This window comes from Scomber japonicus, chromosome 19 (assembly GCF_027409825.1).
Source record: "Scomber japonicus isolate fScoJap1 chromosome 19, fScoJap1.pri, whole genome shotgun sequence".
Lineage (NCBI taxonomy): Eukaryota > Metazoa > Chordata > Actinopteri > Scombriformes > Scombridae > Scomber > Scomber japonicus.
Window position 1 is genome coordinate 2,356,124 of NC_070596.1, and position 18,851 is coordinate 2,374,974.

At 36.3% G+C, this 18,851-nt stretch overlaps 1 protein-coding gene across 3 annotated transcripts in view; it reads right to left on the minus strand.

The window, feature by feature from the left end:
• LOC128379726 (ras-specific guanine nucleotide-releasing factor RalGPS1-like) overlaps positions 1 to 18,851 on the minus strand; it is a 152,676-nt gene that overhangs the window by 106,334 nt on the left and 27,491 nt on the right. For 2 of the 3 annotated variants that reach the window (XM_053339353.1, XM_053339350.1), the window contains exon 2: positions 5,226 to 5,365. In XM_053339353.1, coding sequence (XP_053195328.1) covers positions 5,226 to 5,282 — 57 coding nt within the window. In that variant the 5' untranslated portion in view covers positions 5,283 to 5,365. The remainder of the gene's footprint in view (positions 1 to 5,225; positions 5,366 to 18,851) is intronic. The other variant, XM_053339351.1, reaches the window with a different exon arrangement.

Here is an 18,851-nt window from a genome sequence, read left to right on the forward strand (position 1 = left end):
TTCAGGAATCAGTTTAGTTTGTCTCCTACTGAACTACTACAGTCATTATAGTTCAAATACTGTAGAAATATTCCCCTGAACATGTGTAACAGAATAATACTACTACCGCTCTTCATGAGTTATTATACATGAACGGTGAAATATTGATAATGGCACTTATTAATTAACAAGCAAAAAATCTATTGAAATAATGACTGATACGGTACAGTCTATGTTTATTCTGCCATTTTATTTTTATTATGTTGTAAGCGTTCATTTCTAGAAATGCTTAATAATGTTAAATATATTTCATTAGTTACTTTAATAATAATAAAGCAGCCTCATATCAGTGCAAAACCAGAGAACACTCGACATATATATTATTATATCAGCCATCATATCGGTTATTGGTGAATTTTTCCACTATAAAATTGGTATCGGTTTCAATCAGTAGCGGTCGGGCTCTAATCAAATATGATAAACATTTTAACCCTTACATACTGTTCAGGGTCAAATTTGACCCATTCTTACATTTGAGAGCTGTAAAAACACCTTATACACATTTCTTCAAGTCTGACTTTTCCAACCCTCAGTATACAATAATGGAAATTAAATGCATCAGGATTGTTGTTGTATTTTAGTGCAGTTGATACACATTTTTATATATGCAAATGTACCAATATGACCTGTGTTTATTTAATAAATTAGCATGCAAACATGTTGTATTCTTCATATTCTATAAAATGTTCTCCTGAAACATAAAATAGTTCTTCTGAATGTCTGTTTCCATATGATGAATCAAACAGAAGGATTAACAACATGTATGAATGTGAATTGGTGTAGAGACTAATTATGAGCCAGGACATGAACAGTATGTAAGGATTAAGTCCATATCTGTCTCTCCCCGTCACAAAAGTCACAAAAAATTACAATGAAAAGTAGAAAATATCATATCAGGGTTGGTCCCATACCTTACCAAGACACTAGGGGGCCAAAGGAGTCATTTAAAAACATGCAGTATAGGCTACAGTGCATCCGATACAGAATTAATATAAACAGAAATAGAAATAAACTAAGAAGAATATCACATGTCATGTATGTATATAGAACGTAGAGGAAATAAGACCATCATCTTCTTATGATGATGTTGTCATGACACATGTGAATGTGATTAGATGATTGTGATGTCACCGGTCATTTGGCTGTATGCCTCATTTCCTTCCTGTGATTATTTGCCTGAGGAAGGCCTGTAGTTGAGAGGTCACAAATAAAGAAAAGAGAACTTTGATTCAGTGTGAGGTAATAGAATAGAATAGAATAGAATAGAATAGAATAGAATAGCATAGAATAGAATAGAATAGCATAGAATAGCATAGAATAGAATAGAATAGCATAGAATAGCATAGAATAGAATAGAATAGCATAGAATAGCATAGAATAGAATAGCATAGAATAGAATAGAATAGAATAGAATAAAGCAATATTGGAAAAGTGGAAGTGGAAATTGGTCTTGGGCTCACCAAACACGAGACAACATACAACAACAGTTTGTATGTGTAGCTTGGATCTCATCAGCCACTCTGCTGTGTTCAGGATGCTGACAGCATCTTCCAGAGCTCAAAGGCTCAAACAGGCTATATAGAAGATGGAAACTATCCTTTAATATGCCCCTCACTTTCCTCCTTGTCCTTTCAGTGAAGAGTGATGACAAGGCCTTTTGAGGTCTTGTCATCACTCTTGACTTGAACTACTAGTCTTGACTTGAGACTGACATAAAACCCCAAATGTGAGAACAGAGATGGCAGTTCTGACCAGCTGAAAACTGTCTTATTGTCACAACTCTATTCCTCAACAACAACCGTTTTGACAGATGACTTTAACAATTTATTAATTATCAATCAAAAAATACCAAATATTTCAATGCTAATGCTAAATGATCATAAACTGAATATATTTGGGTTTTATACCAATGAAAAGACAAAAGAAACTATTTGAAGATATTGCACTGGGCTCCTCAAACTTGTGATGGGATTTTTTTTTTACTGGTTTTGGATATTTTATTAAATTAAACAAATTAGTCAACAAGAAAAGTAATGGTTAGTTTCAGCTCTAGAAAGAGATATTTAAGTAAAGGGTAGACTGCGTAGATATTTTGCTGAGAAGACTTCAAGTGTTTTGTCAAATGTTGTCAATTTTGTCAAGATTTGTCGATTATAATTTCCAAGCTGTCAGCACAAACAATGCGCCACTCACAAACACACATAAACAGACAGATATAGCACATTTAACAAGTGACAGACAAACTGAGCGGACAGTGAATGGAAAAAGATGGTGAGAGGCAGAAAATGGTGAGAGCATTTGAAATGTGGCTATACCACAACAGCACACACTTAAGAATAAATAGAACTTACATAATATGTTTCACTGGGTTATTACAGTGAATCAAGGATTCCACCCAGTAAAACAGATGCTATATTCCTGGCATGTTACTCATTTCAAATTATGATAATGTGACATAAATGTCTCTGATGTTTCCTCTGGCCTCTTTATTTAGCCTTGATTCAGACAGCTTTGAATTTTGACTTTGTGTCCTTCCTGGACTAATAGGCCTCAGGTCTGGCGTTTTAATCAGACATTTTTAAATAAAATATTATTTGGAAAAAGAAAACAATAGGCATGCAAAAAAAAAGACACGTGCATAAATCATTTTTAGTCCACTGGTGGAAAAACCAGCCTCTCTGCCCAGCTATGGACAGGACTAACCAAGCCACTTCATCTATCTAACACTTTGTTCTGGAGCACAACTTCCTGCACAGTCTATCAGCTACAGTATATACCTTTCTTTTCATGGTACTACACTGATTGAGAGACCATGTCATTGTACTAATTACAGCTAATTAGCCTTTGTACCCATAATAACATGGTAATCAATTCTCTTTTTGATTGACTATAAACACAACAGAAGCCTATTTAATGTGACTTGTAGTACAAATAACAACAATTAACTGTAAGTCTAGAGATCTTAACATATAATAAACTTAACGCACATGTAATTCTATGACATCTTTTCATTTTATAGTAAGCAGCGATATTGTAAAGTCGATGTCAGAGACAAATCAGCTGTTCCTCTAAGAATCAAAAATGTTCAATACTTAAGAAATATATTATTAAGTAAAACTCTTATGGATAGTATAGAGACAAAATATATAAATGTTAAATGTTATATATACAGCATATGTATAGATACTGTCCTATTATAATGAAATATTATTTTATACTGCTGTTTTGGGGTGGGGTTAAGTTTATTGCAGACATTGCCTGTCTGTTCTTTAAAAAGTAAAAAAGAAAAAGTCTAAATTTAATTTCACAATTTCATGGTTATATCAACTACTGTTATTTATCTATTTATTCATAAAGTGATTACAGGGGGCCACAGGGGGCTTAGGGTTAGGGTGAACACTTGTTTACCAGATGACTTACCATGATTAAGACTAGAAGATCTGCAACAAATGAATATTAACATTATGCAGTTATTGTTATTAGTATTATTTGCGTGTTTAATCTAACAAAATGTTCAGATAAAATGCTGAAAATCCTGACATTTAAGAAGCTAGAAACAGAGAATGTGACACTTTTTCTGCCAATACAGCCATCAATGAATGGACCACTCACTTCATTATTATTATTATTATTATTATTATTATTACTATTATTATTATTACTATTATTATAATTATAATTATAATTATAATTATAATTATAATTATTATTATCATTATCATTATCATCATCATTATTATTATTATTATTATAATAGAGTAGAGTTAGACTGCTTTCATGCTTTAAAAACTTGATTTCTTTCTGTTACTAACTAGGTAAAGGAGTTGGAATCTAACAACAGCTATCACCTCTGTATGTAGTACATCAGTGCTTCAACTTGTTTGTAATGGGTGAATGTGGCACTAGATTCACTTGTATTGGTCCCCATCAAATAAACTGAATAAAATAGAAAAATAAAAATGAAATATTGATTATACTATGATAACATGATCATAGCTTCAAAATATGATTGCACTGAAATGTAGAAAACAATATATTAGCAGTAATACTCAGCTCAGAGGGTCAAAACAACATCATTGAAATGATCTGGTTTCCCAGATTGCAGGGTGTTGTCTTTAAATGTTTTAATTATTTTATTAATGTAGAAGAATGAGAAAACCAGTACAGCAACATTCACATTTCGAACTAAATATGAAGATGAGACCAGCATTTTGGGGGGATTTTTGTATGAAAAAAAAAAAACATCTAATCAATTATAAGAATATTTGCAAATTAATTTTCTGTTGATGCACCAGTGTATTAATGGACTCATCATTTTAGCTGTAGATGAAACAAGTCAAACGTGGTGTGAGTGTGGCTAGCAGTTATCAGCAGTGGCTCACATTAGGGCATTATTAGGGTATTAGTAACCAAATACACTGATACCAAGTAGTATCCAAACATACCTGTAATCGATCCTTTTTGCACCCAGAACTAGAAAATATGACTATTTGTATGAACTCACAGTGAAATGGAAATGCCACAGCACTACCTGTCTGTAGAGGCATTTTAACTCAATGTAATGCTTCTATTAACATGATGGGTATTGAATGAAGTCCTCAGTTGGTATCAGTATCACTTTGGATTGGTACTGGTATCATCATTTTTAAACGATACCTAACCCTACTTCACATCCAATGAAAAATCAACCTCTAATTAACTTATAACTAACATTACTAATTGTATTTGACAAGTAATGAACTGCTAATGAGAAGTTCAGTGTGTATTGGAAAGCATATGAGGTATATTGCTATCCGGCTTCAGTTTGTTGGCAGCCTGGAAAAAAAAGAAGCAGCTTCTTACTGTGTTCTGTTACTGTCATCACGGAGGATAAAGAGTGGGACTGTACTGCAGCCAGCACAGGAACAGCACTATGTTGTGGTTGGCTCCTACTCTAATCACTGATGTTTATGATTTCTGCTGTACAGCCATATAATGTTGCTGCTGAACATGATGCAATGCTGGACCACTCTACCTTCAGCCGTCATAAAGACTGATGTTGTGCAAAAAAAGAATAAAATGTTAGTAATATTAGCTGCTCGTGAAAAACTGCAAATCACCGCGATAATAAAAGCTTTACGGCATACGGCTCGGTCCAAGAGGAGGGAATATTCATTAAGAAGCGCTGTGGAGGAGCCTGTTCTTACCTCTGAGGTGACTGAGTTGATGCTGGTGCCATCCGAGAGCCCGTTCCTGCGATACATGCTCACAGAGGGACTGGTGGGATGCACGGGTCAGGGCGACGGAGGCCTTTAGCTGGGTGCCACACATAACCTCTGGTCCATGCCTGCAGACACAACACACAACTCTTTAGAATCTCTTCAACCATGATCTCCTTTGTTTGTTTTTGTGTACATTTTTTCATTGATTTGCTTCGCAGTCAGAGTTTTTACTCCAAGTCTTTTTTTGGCAACATTCTTACATCAATTTAATCAAGCACAGTAAATTCAGCTTGATTAATACCTTTGGAAACATCGACTAGTCATCTTCTGTAACTTGGAGCAATGAACACGAGGATGAGAAGACTAAAAAAACAATAAAATGATAGAACACTGCAAATGTACACAGTTGGGAAGACCAATATTGGATTTTTGGATCTGATCCAACACTTTTGTAAAAGAGGAATGATATTTTACAGTTTAAAAGTAAAACCATAAACAGTAAACACACGCACACACACACACACACACACACACACACACACACACACACACACACACACACACACACAGATACAGTGGGGCAAAAAAGTATTTAGTCAGCCACCAATTGTGCAAGTTCTCCCACTTAAAAAGATGAGAGAGGCCTGTAATTTTCATCATAGGTACACTTCAACTATGAGAGACAGAATGGGGGGAAAGAATCCAGGAAATCACATTGTAGTTCACATCACATTGTTTTTAATGAATTAATTGGTAAATTCCTTGGTAAAATATTTGGTCACCTACAAACAAGCAAGATTTCTGGCTCTCACAGACCTGTAACTTCTTCTTTAAGAGGCTCCTCTGTCCTCCACTCGTTACCTGTATTAATGGCACCTGTTTGAACTCATTATCAGTATAAAAGACACCTGTCCACAACCTAAAACAGTCACACTCCAAACTCCACTATGGCCAAGACCAAAGAGCTGAAACGAAATTTTAGACCTGCACCAAGCTGGGAAGCCTGAATCTGCAATAGGTAAGCAGCTTGGTGTGAAGAAATCAACTGTGGGAGCAATTATTAGAAAATGGAAGACATACAAGACCACTGATAATCTCCCTCGATCTGGGGCTCCACGCAAGATCTCACCCCGTGGGGTCAAAATGATCACAAGAATGGTGAGCATAAATCCCAGAACCACATGGGGGGACCTAGTGAATGACCTGCAGAGAGCTGGGACCAAAGTAACAAAGGCTACCATCAGTAACACACTACGCCGCCAGGGACTCAAATCCTGCAGTGCCAGACGTGTCCCCCTGCTTAAGCCAGTACATGTCCAGGCCCGTCTGAAGTTGGCTAGAGAGTATTTGGATGATCCAGAGGAGGATTGGGAGGATGTCATATGGTCAGATGAAACCAAAATAGAACTTTGCTAGGATGCTGAGTTGCATCCAAAGAACACAATACCTACCGTGAAGCATGGGGGTGGAAACATCATGCTTTGGGGCTGTTTTTCTGCAAAGGGACCAGGACGACTGATCCGTGTAAAGGAAATAATGAATGGGGCCATGTATTGTGAGATTTTGAGTGAAAACCTCCTTCCATCAGCAAGGGCATTGAAGATTAAACGTGGCTGGGTCTTTCAGCATGACCATGATCCCAAACACACCGCCCGGGCAATGAAGGAGTGGCTTCGTAAGAAGCATTTCAAGGTCCTGGAATGGCCTAGCCAGTCTCCAGATCTCAAACCCATAGAAAATCTTTGGAGGGAGTTGAAAGTCCATGTTGCCCAGCAACAGCCCCAAAACATCACTGCTCTAGAGGAGATCTGCATGGAGGAATGGGCCAAAATACCAGCAACAGTGTGTGAAAACCTTGTGAAGACTTACAGAAAGCGTTTTGACCTCTGTCATTGCCAACAAAGGGTATATAACAAAGTATTGAGATGAACTTTTGTTATTGACCAAATACTTATTTTCCACCATTATTGCAAATAAATTCTTTAAAAGTCAGACCATTTTTTAAAATTTGTCTGTTTGTTTTTCTTTTTTTGTGTCTCTGTGTATTTTGTTGCCTTATTTGTTGTCTCCTGTCTGTGAAGGAGAAAAAAGAGTACAACAGAGACTGTGTTCCATTGTGAATTTGCCAGTACTTCAATAAAGTAATATAAATAAATAAAAATCAGACAGTGATTTTCTTGATTTTTTTTTTCTTTTCTCATTTTGTCTCTCATAGTTGAGGTATACCTATGACGAAAATTACAGGCCTCTCATCTTTAAGTGGGAGAACTTGCACAATTGGTGGCTGACTAAATACTTTTTTGCCCCATTGTATATCTGTGACAGGCCTATATCAGCCAATCATATCGGTTGATCCATACTAGGGATGGGCATGATTAATCGATGATCGATAATTGATCGTTTAAAATGTTGTCGATCACATGAAATTTTTATCGATCAAACGCTGGTTTCAAATAGAGGTTGTGTTGGGTAGTGTGAGTCTTGAAGCAATGCAATGAATTTCACTATGTGGCAACAATGAGACATCTTACCCACAGGGGGCGATATTTGACAGAGAAAACGGCTCAGCTACCTACAGTACCAGCTGGCGTAGATATCAAACATAAACATGAAGAGGTCAAGGCTAAGTTTGGCGTGGGATCTTTTCAAACTAAAAATGACGGAGTTCATTATAAACCTGCACCTTGGCCAGGCTACCCAGGATAGCACTACAATGCCTCTGCATCCCGGCTGCTGATAATGATTAAATCGATAATTGATCCTTAATTTTCCTGTTGATCAATCAAGAAAATGTATTCAAATGCCCATCCGTAATCCATACATCGGTCAGGCTCTAGCTACACACAAACACAAACTCATGCATGCAGACGTACATTTAGTAAATTTACACCAACATATGACTGCCTCATACTGAACCCAACCATCAGTAATATTCCAGTATTATCATATATCAGCATGTGTTGGTGGAGTCATACTGTGATGATATGGGCTAGCTCATGGACCAACTAGGACACTCAGGTGTATTGACCAGTTGCTTCAACTTCTACCAAGATCAAGGTTGAAGCACAGAGGAGGCCGAGCCTTTTGAGTTGTAGCCCCCAAACTACTGCATGTCAGGCTGGCCTCCACACTGCCTGTCTTTAAATCCCATCACAAAACACATTTTTATTCTTTGGCTTTTAACTCAGTAGGAGAGTTGTCTTTTCTTTGTTTTTTTGGGCTACTACACTAGTTTTTATATCTTTACTATGTTGCTTGTATGCTTTTGAGTGTTCAGCACTTTACTGTTGTTTGAAATGAGCTTTATGAATAAATGTGACTTGACTTGATGTTATAATCACAGTGTGATGTAATACAAAATAGTTTATTGTGGTGAGTGATGTTCAAACACAATAAACTGTTGATGCTTTGATATGTGATCTAACATATGAGATATATCTTGATCCTCTTTCACATATACGTCATATTACCTCACTGCAGCCTCTCAACACTTTCAGCTGAATAAAACAGGAATGACACTTAAACAGGAAAACCCAACTTTGTGTTTGTTTACAAGCTGCACTGTAATGAAGACAAAGGATTCATGGTTTCACCCTGCATTGCTTTTTATTCGTTTCAAGTCATTATTAAACTGTATTAGGCAGCAAACAGGAGAGAGAAAATAAAAGAGGAGAGAGATGTCGTCCCCAGCATGATGGAGAGATCAGTTAATCACCGGCACTACACCTGCAACAATTATTCAATAAGTCGATTGACTATTAAAGTAATCTGATTCAGTCATCAATGAATCATTTGAAGAAGAACATTTCTAAATGATCCGATTCCAGCTTCTCAAAAAGCAAATAATAATAATAATAATAATAATAATAATAATAATAATAATAATAATAATTAAAACTAAAAGCAGCGGTGAACAGGCCCTCGCCCCCCCATGCATGTCGGTTTGTTTCACAAGGCAGACTCAATTAAAATGAAAAAAGCCTCTCTGATAATGAAGTATGTTTTAAGAAGGGATTTAAAAGAGATGAGTAATTCAGCCTTTAGTCCTCTGTGACAGAAAACTGTATATCTTTGGGTTGTGGAAAACGTCACATTGGTCTTTGCAGAACAGTGATTAACATTTTGCACCATTTTCTGACATCTTATGGACTAAACATCTATCAATTCATTGACAAAATGATCTACAGATGAATCAATAATAAAATAATGGTTAGTTGCAGCTGTAGTCAGCACCTTCACCCAGCAGCTCTGCTCTGATTATGCATACAGCACAGATCACCATTACAGCAACTGATATTTTCCATGTAAGAGTTGCATGTGAAAAGCAAGACTACGAAATAAAAACAAGACTGTCATATGTCCCTAAAAGTCTCTGTTCCCAGCAATGAAGACCAAAAAAGAGAAATGAACCCACACTGAATCAATAAATTTGCTGAAATTATAGTTTATGAGCAGTTAAAGAATGAGAAAATCTGAGAAAGTAACATGAACATAGGAAAGTATGTGGCTTTTTTTCTAATGATGGAAATCTGCATATATAAACTGTTTTTTTTTTCTTCCTGCAATGTCTGCACACCAGTTCAGCTCAGATACTCTGAAGCGGAGAACTCATAAAACCTACCACAGAAAGTCACACATGGAAGCTGATAGAGTACAGGACAGATAATAATAGCAGCAGCAGTGGCAGCAGAGCAGCAGCAGTCTGCAGTGTTAACATGCCCTCTAATGTTAAACTGAAATGCTGCATGTGTGTGAGAGATGCACTGCACTGGAGATCAGTTCATTAGTAACAGGTGATAGGGCTGGGCAATTAATCGAAAAATAATGGAAACTGACATTTAGAAACTCTAATCGACTTAATCTTGCTCATGTCAATTAATGGTGGTGTTCACTGTTGCCATGACAGCAAAGGTTGCATATCTGTAAGGAATTTGAAAACTTGTCTCCAGTGATGATTTGAACCCAAACCATGATCTTTACATAGTTCTAATCAAGTAAACTAGACATTAACCACAGCTTCACACCTTAAAACATCTTTATTTTCACTCCCTAAAGATCCTCATGTGTGAGGGCAGCAGTGGAAAATACTAAACTAAAGAAACTGTGAAAATACATCATTGTTCATCAAGGGTGGAGATAATCCTTCATTAATCGTAATCCAGGTTAAAAGTTCAATTAATCGTGATTTTGATTTTTGCCATAATCGCCCAGCCCTAACTAACAGGTGAGTCATAAAATATACCACAAGTTAAATGTTCCCATCAAGCTGAGGCTGAGATGACCCTGATGACACCACTATGACATCATCTATGAGGGTTATTATCTCTGATTTGACAAAGCCTGGTGGGAAGAACACTACTGAGAAATGTACACACATCTCACTGATGATCCAGATCTGTCACAATAACTACTTTTGTTGGAAGATATATTGTCTCAGAAATAATCATGATAAACGATATTATTGTCATTTGAAGATCATTTTATTTTAGCCTCAGCTTAAAGAGGCTATTTAACTTGGCTCACTGGGCAAACCTGTGCTGCATAGAAACAAAAAACACATGATCATGTGATTATGTCATTAGAATGAGGCGTGCTGGAGGTTGTTACTATCACATCATGATGCACTGACTGTTTGAATCTTGTGGAGTTTCCCTCAGAGGAAATGTATTCTTAGTGGGGCGTTAAGAGTTTCAAATTGTAACCAAAAGCAGACGATTGCTCTCTTTTTTAATTAAAATGAAGTTGGCTTCTCTGGACACTTTGATGATCCAGTAATCATCACGCTTCATAACTTTTGCACAGTGATCCATATATTTACCATCTACAGTTAAATACCACTTTAGTGCCATACTGTATAGACAATAAAAGCAGACTTTAAAATGGGCTTTAGAATTTTAGAATATTTTTTAAATTAAATCCATCACAGAAATAACTACTGACATTCTGGTAAGGAGGTATTTGCTCATTTAAGTTTCATATTGTGACATGCATGTGATCCTGTTGATGATACATTTATACATTTGGGGTTAAAAAAAAGAAAAAGACATTGATGTAGAAAATGTAATGTCACGTTGCTCATTACAGTCACATGACTATGGAAGCGTATTGCATTCACTTGAAAAAATTAATGACATCATTGTACTTGTTTTTCTGAATAATAATCTGATCATCTCTTTAGCCAGCCTGAATGTATTTTATATGCATCATCTCCTACTGATCCTGGAGAAACATCACAGTGTCCAGCAGATCTGACTGTGCTTTCCATCTGAACAACCTAAGGTTCCTGCATAAAGTCTACTAACTAAAGACAATAGCATCTATATGACTTAAAGACAGCAGTATCTACCAGTGTATCAAACCCAAAACAAAGTCAAACTGGATTCAACTAAACAAGCAGGTCATGTTTGCTTCCATTAAATCAAGCTCTCTACAAGGGAATGAAAGTGTCTGATGTTTAAATTAACTCCTTAATTCAGAAAAACAGAGCTTTTTTTATTGTTTCGAGTGAATGCAATACACTTACATACATGTCTTCCTGTATTGTAAATTACAATTTGAAGCTCCAGGTAACATTTTATTGATTTACATTAAAAACTGAACAGCATAATAAATAATAACAATACATTTGATGTGCACATAAACACAGGTTTGTCTGCTGCTGGTTGCACACAGTTTAACCAGGAGATGTACCATGAGTTACATCATTCCAATTAGAGATCAGATGCCCTCAGATGGATTTACAGTCACCAGAGTAAAGGCTGTGAAGGATGCTAGCTTTGCTGCTAAAAATCACTCATTCATTGTAATCCTTGTGAGCATTAATGTGTTAACTAGAAGAAAACTGTATGCAGATTAGAAAGAAGTGGTGTACCTTCAACAAATACAGTGCTCCATGCAGACACACTCAAACGTGGCACCAAGCTTTGATTTATATAATTTGTTGTTGTTGTTTTACATGTTTAACATAAGAGTCTTCACAGGTGCTGCTACTCACAGTACAGTTGTAGGTGGATTATCACCTGAAAGCACTTTATATTTAAACAGCTGAAAAATGACACAGAAATCTGGCTAATACAGAGAACTGTATTATTTATCATTAACTCCAATTCAAATATCAGAAGCAGTCAATGAATCAGCTAGTGTTACTGCCATGCTACTGCTCTACATGTTTAACCATGTGGAGCATCACTACAACCACAGCACAGCACACAGGAGAACACTGCAGTTAGAAAATATGCTTGTGAGGAACATTACCAGATTAAATGTTTGTAGTTGACTCTAGTTTTAGAGTTCGTATGAGATAGGAGTTGAAGGCTCTTGTTAAATCAATGTTTGTTCATTCATGAGAAGTAGTAGTGCAGTAACTTTAACCAGGTTTATACTAACATCATCATCACTAACAATAGTTATGTTCACATCAGCACATATTCCATAGACACAATATTGCTGCATTAGGAAACAATACAGTATGACTACTGCCACACACATGCACACGCACACGCACACACACACACGCACACACACACACACACACGCACACACACACACACACACACACACACACACACACACACACACACACACACGCACACGCACACGCACACGCACACATGGCCAACAGATGGCAGTATACACCAGTATTAATACATCCTCCAGCCACAGCAGGTGTGTGTGTTGTGTTCACACTCAAGCTATCACTATGTATGCTGAGTGAAAACATGCTGATAAGCCGTTAATGTTCCATAATGGCTTTGGATTAAGAAATTCATTGTTTTATAGTCTTTTTGTTCTATTTTATTTTATTTATTTTGATGTGATGATCTTTTTTTATTTTTTCTAATGTTTTACATTATTTTATTATCATTCTATTTGGTAGTTTTATTTATTTAATTTATTTACTAATTTAAATTTTCTAATCATTTATCATTCATCATTATTTTCTCTTGTGGGCATTGGTCTCAATTTTTGTCTTTTAATTTGTTCTTAATTTTTTTTATTCCTTTTCTTTATATTGTCATTTATTCTGTCTTATTATCAGCTTCTCAATATAGTATCAATAAAGTTTGAGTGATTAATTGACTGACAATGCAATGCACAAAGGAAACAGACCTGCTATTGTATTGTATTATATTGTATTCAGTCCAGTTAGTATACAAATGGTTGAGGATACTGCTTTCTTAAATACAGCACCAACCGCAACAACAGTGTAATGGTGAAATGGTGAAGTGAGTATTGAGACAGTGATGCTAAAACGCACCAGTGATTATGACTACAGACTGTTTGTTATGCAGATACAGCTTCACACACACACACACTGTGTTCCCTCATTAAATACACACACTGGAAGATTTATGTGGCATGATGGTGAGCAGGATGTACTGAATGTCAGAGGAGAGTAGAAGGAAAGATAGATAGAAAGTAAGAATTCAGAAACTCATTACCAGACCTTGGAAACAGAAAAGAAAACATGGCGTCAGGTAAAATTCTTTGCATGGCACAGCACTCCTTCACATTACTAATAAACCCACCTCTGCTTACACTGTCCATAATTAATCCCCCTCACTAAGAAAACACATTTCTAAAGGAGTCCCTGAGAGCTTTGCAGAAAGGGGTCACAGCTAAATTATCTCTGTAGCAGAATGGTAATCAAATTTTAAAGGAGGCGGAGAGAGGAGGAGGGGATGAAAGAGTGTGATACAGCGGCTATATATTACAACTGTAAACATATTCTAGCAAAGATATAGATAAAAATACAAATATAGAAATCAGTTTACTCATCTTAAGGAGTCACAAAAAAACCTGATGATGTCATTAGGGTTATCTCTTATAGACGTTGCCCCAAATTAGGGACTACAAGACAGGAAATGTTGCCCTTTGCTGAAGAGTTTCTCATGCCAGATAGTTGAGAGTGAAGACTACACACAGCTAACAAAGCCATCGCCACAAAGATTCACATAAGTATCACAATACTTATTTTCTACAACACTGAATCTATTCACAAATGGCAAACATCTACTATCTACTATACTAGTAAATAATGATGTTACAATGGAGAAACAGAAACAGACCATCCCCATTGTGGGACTGATAAAGGATATCAAAACTAGACAAGAGTTTGGACACATTTTGGATTTAATTGCTTGGTAATTAGCTGTGGTATAAGGTGTAAAATATGTTGTACAATTTGCACATAGATGGCTTTGTCTGTGATGACACCACACTTTTTATAGTTAAGGAAAAAAGACTAAAACTAAAACTAGCAGTGGAAAAATTATTTAGTTAACTGAAATAAAAACAAAAATAAACTAAATAAATGGTACAATGTACAATGCAACATAACAAACTAAACTGAACTGCAGATAAAATCAGCTTGACTTCTTGAGATAACAGGCTGCTTCCAGTAGGTGGCAGCATAGCAGATGCTGACTGATGCATAACACTCAAGAAGATGCTGCAAGACGTGCAATTTACGATTTTCTAGTAAGAAGAAGAAGAAAAAGTTCCAGGCAGAAAACTTCACAGCACAATATGGGAATATTTAGACTGTGACTCCGTAGTAGATAAAAGTAAAAGTATGGTTAAGTAGAGTGATGGGAACATTTGTGGGATACAGCTAGTACACAAACAGTTGAAGGGCTTGAAGCAGCAGGAAACAGCTAATGTAAGCTCACCGTCAGACAGCTGCACAAACTCAGTGTCAGTATTTTTTCATCCTTTTCAGCTTCTACTAATCAAGGCTTTCCTCCTAATACCTGAAACACTACTTCATCACTTGTTAAACAAACTAAAATTAAACTGAAATTAAAAAAAACAACTAACAACTAAATAAAAATAAAATGAATGAAAACTTCAAAAACTATAATAATAACCCTGGCTGACACACAACTCCATTACACACACACACAAACTTGTGTTTTTACAAAAAATATTGAAGGAGTGATGCTGGTCAGTAAATGCCACTGATTTCATTCTTTAGGCAGAGGACTGGAAGATGTTTCCATATTAATGCAGTTCACGTCTTTTACTCTCGTATTTTTCCTCTTCATCAGACAGTGACCTTCACCATCACCCCTTGGCTCCACTGTCAGTCATGTGTTATATTGCAGTTGAGTGGATGAAGGACATGAGTCAGTGGTTTGACACACAGTGCACTAGGGTCTAAAAATGGACGCCCCCTTTCTATTTTTTCCTTTCCTTTCCCAGAATGAGTTTTGAATCAAATCCACTCAACTACTCTACTGCCACTCTCTATTACAATCAATGAAAGGACATAAATATGGCGACTGCGTGCATAGTCAGTCTCACATTCAGTAATGAGAGAAGCCTTTCCATCAATGCTCTACTGTATATCACAAAGTGAATGGAAGAATGTAAACAGTTATATACTGTACATCTGTCCAGTGTTGTGTGGGTCACATCAACAATCAACAGGTGAAGTCCAACTATAAATCAAACCCAACACCACTGGCATGCACAACAAGACTATTATTATCCCTGTGTGTCAATCATAATCCAGATTTGGTTGAACTTCACAGTAGGCATCAGTAAATTGACATCATTGACATGGTATAATGAAGTTATAGTAGTAGAACAAGTTAGGATTAATGCGATCACAACTTGTATCGTAATGACACTCTTTACTATGACTTTCTGGCTCACTCAAACTAGTATGTCAATATTTATAACAGTTCATCCAAAGTGTGACAGAAGTCGCAGAGAGAAAATTAATGTTATGTCTCTCATTGCTAACATATTTTATGATGGGTAGAAAAAAACAAATGAAGGCTGATTATCATTTATACAAATAGAAGTTTGTTGTTTGTTTTGCAAATATTTGACTCATCACACTGCTTTGCTCATTACTGTCATTCTCTGTTTTATTTATTAGATTAGTTTACTGATAGGTCAAAGAGCAATAAGTGAAGCTGATGGTGAATTTTCACAATGCCCTGCCAGAATCACAAGGCAAACTACTTCAAAAGGGTGTGTTGCACTTATGGACTGTAAATGTTGAATCTGAACAGGTCATTACAGTTCAAATTAATAATTCACTTCCAAACAATGGTTCAAATTTCAAATAAAAACATCATGTTAAGTCACAATAATGAGATGTGAAGTAATTATATATTTAAAAAATAGTTTACAGAAGTGGCTGAAAATATTAATACTCTTCAACCTTTTTCAAAAACACAATAAAACAAATGAGTGGCCCGGCCAAAAATATTGGTACCTTAACTTAGTATTTTGTATTACAGCTTTTTGAGGCAATAATTGCAGTCAAGCTCTTTCTGTAACTCTAAATAATAACTGGTAGTTTGGCCCATTCTTCTTGAGCAAACTGCTCCACTTCTGTCAGGTTTGATGTCTCCCAACTGCATGGTTCAGCTCTTTCCACAGATGATAAATGGAATTCAGATCAGAACACTTTAGAACGGTCCATCGTTTTCTTCTCATTCACTTTTGAGTGCTTTTTGATCTATGTTTGGGGTCATTATCCTGCTGGAAGACCCATGACCAGCAAAAAAATACATCTTTCTGGCACTGTCCTGTATGTTTCATTCCAAAATGTCTTAGTAGTCTTCTGATTTCATTGTGTCCTGCACAGATTCAAGGCACCCAGTTCCTGAGGCAGCAAAGTAGGGCTGGGAATCGTTCCGAATTTCCTGGATCTATCCGATTCCGATTCGTAAGGTCACGATCCGATTCGATCCACGATTCGATTCAATATCGATCTATTTACAGACATAATGCAAATAAATACTGTCCCATGTGCTCCATGTGTTTGTGATTGTGTACGTGTAAGAGGGACACAGAGAGAGAAGAGTCAAGAATCAAGTATTTATTTTAGACAAAAATCCAAGTATTATTTGAAATTTCAGTAACATATCCATGGCATTAAAACAATGACCAAAACTAAACAACAATGACCAAATAAAATATAAATAAATTAAAATTAAGTGGCCCCCCAAGAACCCCCTGTACCCAGTCTTTGACAACCAGATACTTGTGAAATGCCATTTACAGGTTGTTCATGTAACAGATGGCTTGATTGAAAAAAAAATAAAACGCCAAAATGCCGCCATTACGATCAGCTGACTATCAGCTGATCGTAATGGCAGCATTTTGGACGGAGGGAAAGGGAACCGTTTTCTCCGTTTCATGTTTTTATGTATTTAATAGGTAAAGATACAGTATGCATAGACAGGCTAGTGTTGCCAAACATCAGCCTTCATTCCAGAAGGTGATTTTAGTGGTGCCGTGAGAGAGAGAGAGAGAGAGAGAGAGAGAGAGAGAGAGAGAGAGAGAGAGAGAGAGAGAGAGAGAGAGAGAGAGAGAGGCCAGTCGGTCATGTCAGCTGACTATCAGTTGATCGTAATGGCAGCATTTTGAACGGAGGGAAAGGGAACCGTTTTCTCCGCTTTTAATGTTGTTATGTATTTAATAGGTAAAGATACAGTATGCATAGACAGGCTAGTGTTGCCAAACATCAGCCTTCATTCCAGAAGGTGATTTTAGTGGTGCCGCTTCAGCCATCTCGCTATCTTAAGTTTCGGTTTCGTTTAGCCGGCACTCGCTTTTTATAGTGCGCCTTGCGCGTCAAAGAAAATAGTGCCTTTAGTCACCTGGAAAAGATCGATCCAGACATTTTTGGATCGATATCGTGCTTTTTCAGCGTGAATCGATATCGGATCGCGGATCGATTTTTTGACCACAGCCCTACAGCAAAGCCACCTGGAAACATTACTTAGCCTCCATGTATCAAGGCCTGAAATTCATTTTTTAAAATATATATGCTTCATATAGGGGGGGATTTTACTTTGTTGGGGGGGACTATAGGTCGCACCTTGTTTTATTCTTACCGCAGATTTGTCACTTTCCTTCAATTTAAGGTATTCTCTAAACTATATTATAGTAATTAGTTATTTAGTAAATACTTTAGTAGTTTTATTCTCTGAACTACAGTCACCTGAAACTTCTTTAGGAACACATGTGCAATATAATTCAATCCAATAAACAGCTCTGCTATAAATTCTGCTTTTTTTGAAGTTTATACATTTTCAGTTTTTGTTGACATTGTCAAAAAAGTGATAATTCTACTTTGTTTATTACTGAGGTTGTACTAAGTGGTGGTGGTGTACCTCCTCATGTATGTTAATAGAGTGGACAAAATATTAGGAACACCTTTCAATATAATTCAGCCTAATACACCACGATCACTCAATAATGAACATAAAGCAGAATTTACACTTTCTTGTCAAAAAATGTATAAACTTCATAATTGTAGAATTAATAGCAGAGCTGCTGTATTGGATTAAATTAGATTGTACAGGTTAAACCAGTGAGTCTATTTTATATAGTAAACTTATTCTCTGAGCTATATTTTATAGTAATTATATAGTATTATACAGTAGTGATATTCAGCGTCAGTAGCATCATGTTTTTGTTGAATGCCTCACTCACTCTCTCTCTTCAGGTGTGTTGAATGAGAAACATCTGAGTGACTTAAAATTGATGTTTTGTAACATCAGCTGATAAAACGTGCAGCACCGCAGCATTTTACACATTGCACCGCTAATATCACCTGTTTAGTTGGAGCTGTTCATTTACTCT